At 38.9% G+C, this 10,967-nt stretch overlaps 1 protein-coding gene across 1 annotated transcript in view; it reads right to left on the reverse strand.

Annotated features, from left to right (window-relative positions):
* Positions 1–7,681: 7,681 nt before the first annotated feature.
* blvra (biliverdin reductase A) overlaps positions 7,682–10,967 on the reverse strand; it is a gene marked incomplete in the record, with an annotated part of 14,916 nt that continues 11,630 nt past the window's right edge. The window contains 2 exon segments of the mRNA XM_024280918.2: positions 7,682–8,416; positions 10,296–10,464. Coding sequence (XP_024136686.2) covers positions 8,158–8,416; positions 10,296–10,464 — 428 coding nt within the window.

The following is a 10,967-nucleotide window of genomic DNA, read 5'->3' on the forward strand; positions in this document are numbered from 1 at the left end:
TAAACGTTTATCCTGTTTGGCTCATGACCTAAGCTGTGTTTTCTTTTTTATCTTGGCTGCTGTCCCCCCTTTCATGATGTCATCTTAAACCAGGGGTCGGAACCCTTCAACAGTAAAAGAGCCATTTGAGCTCGTTTTCTACTGATCAAAACCTAGAAGGTGTAGTCTTACTTTAGCCTTTAAGAAATTGGATTTGCATTCATTACCTTTTTTCAATAATAAATATTATTTTTTGGCACAAACAAAAGAAAAATTATAAAAAGAACTCTCAAAATCTCTCAAAATTAGATTTTTTAATGCTTATTTTCAAAATAAAAGCTGCTCCATGGCAAACAGGATAATCTCAGTGCAGCTCTGGCACATAAGATAATGTGCTTTTAACTCATAAAAGATCAAACTTTGCCAAAGTTTTGTTTTACAGATAAATCTGTTCATTCTGGAGGTAGAGTTGATCAAACAAGACGTCTTCAGGTCAACAGGATGTAAAAACATACATAGTTTATCATCTATGTGAACCTCAGCCATCAATTTATACATTTAACTAATCTGAATTAAATAAATGCTGATTAAGTAATCCTTAGTTTAAAAAGTTGCTATTTTATTTTTATTTAATTTGTTTTCTTTAGGTAGTTTTGGTTAGTCGGCCATTAGCAGGAGCTGCTAACTCTGATGGTCGACATGACTGGGTCAGCAGTCTCCATGACTTATTATATGTTTGGTAAAGGAGCCATTCCCTTTTGGTTTGACTTTTTCTTTGAACCAGCTCACTAATTTAACTTTTTTTTTCTTTTACTACACATGGTTTCATTTATTTAATAAACTGTGCTCCTTTTCCTCTTACTGGTGTCCAGCTTTTATGTTATTCTCCCCTTTTGTATTTTTTCCCCTAGAGGTGGAATCTAGTGGTGATCAGCAAAAAGATTTAGATGCAGAATACCGTTCATGCTTCAGTTCTGTCTCCAATAAATTCCAGTTCAAACAGGTGTTTTTTATACCTGAGATGTGGGGCTCCTTTAAGGAGTTTTAAGGATAATCTGGAGTTTAACAAATATTTCAGCATTATGCTAGCTGTTATGCTAGCTGTTTTAGGCTAATTTTGACATTTTTCCAGTTTTTAGGCTATTTTTGAGTTTAGCTAATATTTTACCATTATGCTAGTCATTTTTGGCAAATTTAGACATTTTTTCTGTTTTTTAAGCATAATCTGGAGTTTAATATTTTAACCATATGCTAGCAGCTTTGGCAAAATTAGACATTTTCTAGGATTTTTTTTTGTGCGAACGTAGCTAATATTTTGGTAACCTTTCGGCTTCAGCCTTTTTTGTTAGCTATTAGTTTAGGCATTTTCAGATATCAGCTCTAGCATCGTCAGCAGCCACATTCAGTTTACAGCACTCACGTTAGCATTATCGCAGGTAATGTCATATGTCTAGTTATTATCGTAACACTAAATACAAACCCATGTCCTGTTTTTCCATAGGGAGAAGTAAGACTTTGTGGTTCCTACTGTGGTCAGTGAAACGTTGACCTGAATGGCTGTTTTGGTGTTAAAGGTTGCAGACCCCCGCCTTAGAGAGATGTATTTGAGCAGTTCATAAAGCTCACCTGAACTCTGGTGTCGTTTCCTGCACTTCCCCTCATATATTGACTGACGACAGTGTGAACAAGCTCCAGGGATTATCCAGGCTTTGTTCTTTTCTGGAGTTGCCCGGGTGACAGGTGATAAGCAGGAGACAGGTGGTAAGCAGACGTAGTTTACTTTTAGCCCTGCTGCTTTACTTTGGCTTGAAACCATCAAAGCATAATTATTGGAACTTTTCAGAACTTTCCACTTCCAACCAACCCCCCGATTATCATTATGTCCCTCAACCTGTAACTGCTGCAGTTCACGCCCGCTGACCTTCCACGTTCTTTGACTCCATCTCCCAGCACACATGAAACAAGCGTGATGCAGCAAAAGAGACACATTTCAGCAAATTACAGCTGATTGTTGAACTCACCCGCAGTGACTTCTGCTCCTCCTGTGTGGAAAAGCAAATGTGAGTCGTGGTTTATTCATATCTCCTTTATGACATCGACTCAGGAACAAACATGCTCTCTGCAGGAAGTTAATTACTCACTGCAGTCAGGCTCTAATAAAAAGACACTGATATGCTGTGACACCTGAAGGCATTATTACCCATGCACATTAACACACTCACACACGTGCGTGCACACGTACACGCTGCGAGGCTGGCTAAATGAGAACTCTGTGTGTTTAGTCACTGTCCAGGAGGTCTCTGTCACCTTTGTAATAACTCCACAGTGGGGGTGTCAGCTCATTTAATCAGCAGACACACACACAAACACACACCTGGTGTTAGTACATTTAATGAGCTTCACTTATCAACACACAGACACCAATGTCAGATGAGTGGGTTTAATGTTCCTGCCAGCGTTCAGATATGATCACCTGAAGTCTGCATTACTGGGAAAGGATGACAGGAAGGCTGTGTGTTCACGCAAATGTCTGTGTATTTTTAACAACCTGTAAGCTGTGAAAAGTGTGGAATTATCATTTGCTAATTTGTCTAAACCTGTGTGAGAACTCTAAATGATGATGAGGTTACAGCAGGATACAGAAGTTTACAGGTTACCACAGTCTGCAGGAAGTTAGAGGAGCCTGCAGATCATGACAAGATGACACAGGCTGAGCTGGTTAACTATAGCAGCGGGTCACCTGTTGCAGCAGATTACTGAACAAAAAAGCTACAGTAAGTCACAGCAGGAAACCAGATATAGAATATAACGGATTAGAACTGGTCACCGTAACGTCCAGGTTATGACGCTTTACAGAAGGTTACAGCAGTTAAAACACTTATTCATGTTACTGGTTACCAGAGGTTAAAGAGTCACCCAGTCCAGAGTAGGACATGAGTTACAGTACGTTACAGGTCAAAGTATCTCACTTTACAGATTTAAGTCAGTACTGCAGTGTCAAACTCAATCGCACAAGTGGCCAAAATCCAAAACACACTTTAGGTCACGGCCGAACAGGATGAACATTTAATGAACACTAAAAATACATTTTTAAAACTTTAAAACCAGAACTTGTTAACACAATTATGAACTAGATAAATAGCATTACCTGTAATAATGCTAGTAAGAATGCTGTAAGATGAATTTGGCAGCTGAAAACATAGTGCTGATAGCTGAAGATGCTGAATTTAATAGCTGAAAACGCTGAAGCTGATAGCCAGCTAAAATATTAGTTAAATGCCAAATTAGCCCTAAAAACAAAACAAAACAAAAACTTAAGTTAGCCAAAACAGCTAGCATGAAGCGGAAAAATAGATACACCTCAAACTATCCTAAAAATCTGAAAAAAGCCTAAATTAGCCCAAACAGCTAGCATGTAGCTGAAATATTAGCTAAACTTAAAAAGAGCGTAAAAAAAATTTGGTAAGTGAAAAAAATTGTCCAAAAAGTTAGCAGAATGCCAATTTTTAAAACTTTAAAAACGTAACTTTTCAACATAATTATGAATAATAAACATGCAGGAATATTATTTCAGAATAAATCAACTTAAATCCTAAGTAACTTTCAATATTAATATATTTTGTCAGAATTCTACAAGTTAGAAATAAGCATAAGATAACATTGGAGCATTAATAACCATAAAATAAAATGATCTGCGCATTATCCGTAAAATGAAAAGAGCTTCAGTTCACCGTAAACAGGCAAAGATCAGGTGCTCTTCATGAGATCACCATCCAATCAGGAGAGTTCTCAAAGAGTCGAGACGCAGTCGGGCAGAACTTCCGTCAGACCTTCCATCCGCAGGCACTATAAGCAATACACTGAACCGCCGCTAATGCACGCTCACCGCACCACTCCACTGCTGAACAAAAAGGCTTGGTTAAAGTTTGCAAAAAAGCATTTGGAGAAGCCTGTGTGGATTACTTAGAGACTATTGTATGGTCGGATGAAAGCAAAATGGAACTTTTTGACCGTCATTCTACTCACCATGTGTGGAGAAGAAGTGGCAGAGCACACTACCCCAAGATCATCATACTGATCGTTAAAGGAGTCAGCATGGTTTTCTTAGGCCTTTCAAAGTGAACTGTATCCATATATATGATCATATATTACCTTTGGAACACTAAAAACTAATTATTTATGAAATATGAGTCATTTTTGAGGACTCTTTTTATACCAGGAAGTAAAACGACTTGATCTCTGAGGCTCCGCCTTTCACTCCCTGAAGGTCCCACCCACTTCATGACGTCAACCCATACTCTTCAGTGTGTCATCCACAAAAAAAACTAAAAAAAAAAAAAAAAAAAAATTTAAAATATACTGATGTACAGACAGCACAGCTCAGGTGTATATCCACAAATCTGGCACAGACAGAATGGTGATGGCTAATGGGTTCATTCTGCTGTGAAATTTGGTCCGAAAATGCAGACCACAATTCAGATGAACGTTTCAGGATTTATTGAAATGATAACATATAGGCCGATCCCAATTCTCTCCTTCTCCCTCTCCCTTAGCCCTGCCCCTCCGGGCGATGGGTGATAAAAAATAGGGTCTAATATTTCAGACGTGACTTTCGTTTAATGACGTCATGAACATCACCGGTACGCTAGGGACAGGGAGAGGGGAGTATTCGGATCGGGACATAATCTCTGTATCAGAAGTCCTCTTTGCTGTCATGCGGATCCATTCACCTTTCTGCTGTTGCTCAGTAATCTACATTTAAACCAGTTCTCCCAATTTGTCGCTCGCTTATTGCTCAAGGAAGTAGTCTGCTCCCTCTCTCAACCAGGACATAGTCTGCTCCTTTTCTCCACCAGGACATAGTCTGCTCCCTTTCTCCTGCCGTCTTCCCAATGTCCCCGACTGCTTGCTCCATTCTTGGGATCCATCCCAGCATGTTGTGCAGATTTCTCCCCAGCTGATGTGCTCCTGTCACTGCACGAAGTTTGAAAAAGGAAAGAAATGAGCGTTTCTTAGCCATCTGCACAAACTCGCAGCACAGACAGCCGCCGTCTGCTGAGCAGGAGCCGGAGTGGGTGGATCTCAACGCTAGCTGATCACTGCTAGCTTTGCAGAGAAAGTTTTTGTGTTAGCCTGGGGGCGGAGCAGACTCTTCCTGGAGGGGGCGGTTCTCACCTTGTGACATCATCACGTGAGGACCCGCTTGTTTTCATGGGTGTGGGAGGGGTCTCTGCAGACAGTGCAGGTTTTTGGAGTATTACTGAGAAGTGTAAACGGATCAAAATACCGCTTTGGGGTTCTTTATGGAGAGGATTGAACAGTATCATGCACTTAAAAGCTCAAAAAGTTGTTTTTTCATGGTATGGCCCCTTTAAGTTTGGAGGTGGAAGCATCATGGTTTGGGGCTGCTCTTCAGCAAGAGGTGCTGGCAGATCTCCTTTTATTGAGGATATTTTTGAACAAAAATCTGAAATAAAGCTGAAAATGAACAGAGGATGGACATTTCAAGAACACAATCATGTGAAACGCAAGACCAAAAAGACCATGAGCTGGTTTCAAAGAGAGAAAATCAGGCTGCTTGAATTGCCCAAATATCCGACTGAAATCCCATAGAAAATCTATGGAGAGAACCCCATGAAACCATCAAGATTTAAAGACTGTGGATTAAAAAAGGCCAGAATCCAGAGAGATACAGGTGACCGACTGGGGTATAGTTTTTCTGTAAATCATAAGGTAAAATGTGTTCAATATTTGATTATTTAGTTTGACTCAATGCATCATCTTACAGTAAATATCTGGATTTCTTTGTGTGAATTCATTGTTTGAACATCTGGTGGAAATGTTGTAATGGAAGGCCACTTCGATATTCCTTCACTGATTAAAATGTGGATTTTTCAGTCACAAATGTATGCATTTAACACTGGAGCTCCAGTGTTTGTGTTCTTTGATTTACTGTATTTTTTAATTGTTAACACAATTAAAAAGCAACAATATGTTAGAGATTTTGTATTTAACCGTCACCGTTTTGTTTGTACTGACCAATCACAACGCTTTAACTATTTCCCCCCAACTTGAACAGATTATATATTTTCCTTTATGCCTAATTAAGAAATTGTTTTAAACCGAGATTGCAATAACTCTGGAAGAAGATTACAAAACTGGAATGATCCTGTGAAAACGCAGGAGCTCCTAGATGCTGATTTCCTGCTCTGTGCTGCCCTCTTCAGGGAAAAGTAGCTCAGTTCAGTCGGATGTTACCCACTCTGTCATTTGATAGTAATATCTTTGACAGTCTGAACCCCTGAGATCTCCGGGATAACATATGTCAGAGCTGGAAGTAAAATTAAGAAAGCACTTTTGTATAGAGCTAAATTAGTACCAATATTTTTGAAACTCAAATAAAACAAATTGAAAAAAACATTGGTTTTTGACCCCCCAAAAAATGTAAAATGTACACAACTTTTTGCCATTATAAAATAAACGTAATTATTTTCAGCTTAAAATTTTCTGTTTATTAGGTTTAAATTTTTTAAATGTAAAAACTTTTCCAGTTTAAAATCTTTTTTTTTCACTTTCAACTCTTTTTTCCCCATTTTCAGATTTGAAACATTGAAATTTTGAGTTTTGAAACCTAAAAAACAGAACATTTGAAGCTGAAAATAATTAAGTTTATTTTACTTTTGGAATATTTCCACATTGTTTTAGGCCAAACACCAATATTTTTTTCAATTAATTTTATATGTGTTTCAAATAATATTTGTGTCCATTTAGCTCCATACAAACATGCTATAACGGGACCAAAAGTGTTGAAACTGAAATTTTCGGATTCAAAAACAGAAAGAAAAAAGCAAAAAGAGAGTTGAAACTGAAAAAAATATTTTAAACTGTGAAAAGTGTTTTGGAATCTAAATTTTACGCTTTTATACCCCCCACACAAAACATTTGAAGCTGAAAATAATTACGTTTATTTTGGAATAGCAAAAATTTTGGAAATTTTACAACTTTTTAGTCCAAACACCAATGTTTTTCTTAATTTGTTTCATTTGGGTTTCAAATAATATTGGTGCCAATTTAGCTCCATACCAAAGGGGTCAGAAGGTTTGAAACGGAAATTTTCCGATTTAAAAAACGGGGGGGGGTTGAAAAATGTGTTTAAAATCTAAATTTAGTTTTGAAACGGAAAAAACAGAACATTTAAAGTTGAGCATGATTAAGTTTATTTTTCAAAAGCAAAGAGTTTAGGATTTTTTTTTCAGACCAAACACCAGTATCTTTCTCAATTTCAATTCATATTGGACCCAGTTTCGCTCCATACCAACGTGCCAAAGTTTTGAAACTGAAATTTTCAGATTCAAAAGTGGAAAAAAAATGAAACAGGAAAAAAACATTAAAACTGAAAAAAGCTCGGAAGATTTAAAATTGAGTTTTGAAATTAAAAAAGGAACATTTCAAGCTGAACATAATTAAGTTTATTTAAGAATAGCAAAACGTTTTGGACATTTTAAATTATTTTTGACCAAACACCAATATTTTTTCGTTTTGTTTTATTTGGGTTTCAATTAATATTGGACCCAATTTCGCTCCATACTTTTGCTCCAACTGGTTTCAGAATTGTGAAACTGCTGAGGAAAGTTGTTGAAAATGTTCTTGCAAATGAAGCTAAAACACTTTTCTGACGGATATTCGAACAAAGAGAAAAAAATTCAATTCAAAACATGTTCATGTTTATTCATCTTTCCTTCTAATGTTTCAGGAATTCCCTTGTTGAACTTGACAAACATTTTCTGACACTCAGATGAATGTGATGTCCTCTTAAGGCCAGAACTGAGCAGAAAGCTCTAACAAGTCGTCATCAGACTGCTGTGGTCCATTCATACGCAACATCCTTTCTGACAAAAGCAGGTTTCAAATGGAGCTACATCAAAACGTGCACGGAGACAAACTCCACGTCTGCTGTCAGCTGTTCTTAATGTTCTTCTATGCAAACAAGACAATTTGAAAACAACAATAATAACATGAATGTTTATGGTTTGTGTAACATGAGAAGTGGAGTGTCAGAGTCTTGCAGTGAGCTGGATGCTTGTTGATGCCGGAGACGCGTCAGCATGATGGGTAATCTCCGTCACAAAGATATGCTTCAGGAAACCAAACGCTCGATCTCTCATTACTATGGGACTATCATAAACTTTGGCACAGCTGCTGAATCCGGTCAGCCAGCTCCAGGCAGTGCAGGACGCGCTCCTTCTCTCCCTGAAGCTGGCTGGGGCTCACTTGGTCTGAGATCTTGGCAGAGAAGTGGATCAGGTCCTGCATGAAGAGCCCCACGGCCCCCCGAGGCGCAGCAGGGATCTCGCTCAGAGTGCAGGAGTCAAACACAAAGTTGATGTTCTTTGCCCGTGGGAGGCCCGTCTGGCGTTCCTCAACCCACGTCAGAGGTCTGGAGGAGCAGATGGAACAATAAAATGAGGCTTCACACCAACAAAGCACTAGATTACAATTTACAGAGAAACTTTTACAAACACATTAGTGTGTTTGGCTTAAAATAAACCCAAATTCATGAAGGATTTGTCTTTTGTGAAGCTGTGAAGGAACTAATAAACTACAGACCAGAACAGCAGGTTTGGCACCGATTGGGTTTTACTCTGTTCTGGTGCCAAAGCGGTTCTTTGGTTTCGGTTCCTAATTGGTGCCATTTTCGGTACTTCAGTAATAAAGAATAATCTTCCCAAATCAACACATTCTCATTCCAGTCATCACATATTGACATTAAGACCTCCGCGTCTAGAATTGACGCTTTGGGTGTCATAGTTTTTTGACTTGTGTGGTCCGCCACTCTTTCACTAGGCAGCAGATTTGCTGCTCGCTGCCTGTCAAACGTGTGGTCCTAAGCTAGACACCGCGGCTGAGAGGTTCCTGGGGCTTTGATCTCACTCGGGGGTGTGTCTAGATGACAGCTGCTTCTGCTGTGTATCTGTGTCTCTGTGACTGAGTTTCAAGGCTGTTCCGCATTAACCTGAGAAGAGGGAAAAGTAGGGAACTTTTTTTTCTATTTTTGTCTCGAAGAAAATAAGTAAACTATCACTGGAGTCTGAGAGTCTGGCTGTAGCCAGCGAACCGCCGCACTGCAACAGGACAAAACGCTCGTGTTGGATTAATATTTTATCTACTGAAAATGTCACGTGCCCAAAGCTGAATTCCTGATTGGCTGATGTGATGCAGCGACCTGTCAAACTTCTGTGATCTGCTGTGAAATGGAGCCAGACATTCGGGCGCTTTGTGCTCTTGTGCTCGCCCAGTCACCAGTTTTATACATCGCAGGAAAGGCAAAAGGATTGTCTAGATCAGGAGTCTGCAACCAGCAGCTCCAGATCCACATGTTCTCGTTATCTCTCCATGGTGGATCCTTCAAACATAAAATAAATCATGGAGACTGCTGACCCAGACATGTCGACCGTCTGAGTCAGCAGCTCCCTCAGGCCAAAACTAACTAAAGAAAACAAATAAACAAAGCCCACAAACTGAGACTACCAAGATCCAACCCCAAACTAAAATAACAAAACCCAGCAGAGTAAGACTGCTGAGGACAAAGAGGGGAAAAGAACAAAAAAATATATCTTATGCATTATCTTTTGCTGCACAACATTTATTACTAGCTGTCCAGAGCTGCACTGAGGTGATCCTGTTTGGCACAGAGGATCTTTTATTTTGAAAATAAGTTATTTGAGCTTCTGTCAATGTGAAAAAAAGAAGAAAAAAATGCTTTGCTTATGCTTTTTTTTTGTTTGTGCCAAAAAATAGACATAATTCATATTCATCATTTACAAAAAAGAAGGTCATGAATGCAAATCATCAATTTCAATTTTTATTTAAATTTCTTAAAGGCTAAAGTAAAACTATGAAGCTCCTTCTCTACTTTAATCAGTAAAAAACCTACTTTGCTGAACTCAACAAGCTCAAACTCTGGTCTGCCTGAAGCCGACTATCCACAGGACCAACTAGTGTAACTGTCTTTTTCATCATACATTTTTCCACTTTCCCCACACTCTCATGAGCAACAGCAGCAGCTGTAAAGCAAGTCATAACAATAGATGTGCAAAAATATATATTTTTTTTCCAGTAACCTCAAAGCTTTTATTCTGAAAAGTTAATTTACAGGTGACCAAACCCACTTTCAATATCTCCATCCATTTAGTTTTGCTATAAGCAATAAAACTAGCCACAAACTCATCACCTCCCTTATTTCTTCATTCATTCAGGATCCAGAAGAGTCCCTCCACCCACATGACTTCAAGACCCGTTCAGTCAGCTCATGTCACCTGTTGTCAGACGTCAGCAGCTTCGCGGTCATCTTGCTGTAGCCTTTGGCAGAATCCTCCTCCAGGGTGGCTGCAGATACGGAGAGCTTTCCAAACAGTTCTACCAGCCAGGTGAGGCGAGCGATGCCGCTGAACGCAGGAAACCCAAAGCCCGGCTTCAGAGCTCCACCTCAGATACCAGACAATTTACAAGGGCAGGAAATGCTTTATTCTTGCAATGCAAAAGCCAATTTAAGTGAAGACCACAAGAAAATATTTGACATTATTTTAATCAAGCTCAAGAAGTGAAATGTTTCCAACAACTATGTCACAGTGGCTCCCATCTGCAGGAACACAGTCTACACTTCTTCAGCAGGGGTGTCAAACTCAATCATACAAGGGGTCAAAACCCAAAAACCATCTTAGGTCGCGGGGCGAACAGGATAAACATTTATTGAACACTCTAAATCTACATTTTTAAAACTTTAGAACTGTAATATTTGAAGATAATTATGAACTAGATATATAGCATTACCTGCAATAATGTTAGTGTGAATGCTGTAAGCTGAATTTGGCCGCTGAAGATGTTAGTGCTGATAGTTGAAGAAGCTGAAATTGATAGCTGAAAAAGCTGAAGCTGATAGCTGAAAACGCTGAAGCTGATAGCAAAAAAACGCTAAAGCTGATAGCCAG

Source organism: Oryzias melastigma, linkage group LG17, assembly GCF_002922805.2.
Source record: "Oryzias melastigma strain HK-1 linkage group LG17, ASM292280v2, whole genome shotgun sequence".
Lineage (NCBI taxonomy): Eukaryota > Metazoa > Chordata > Actinopteri > Beloniformes > Adrianichthyidae > Oryzias > Oryzias melastigma.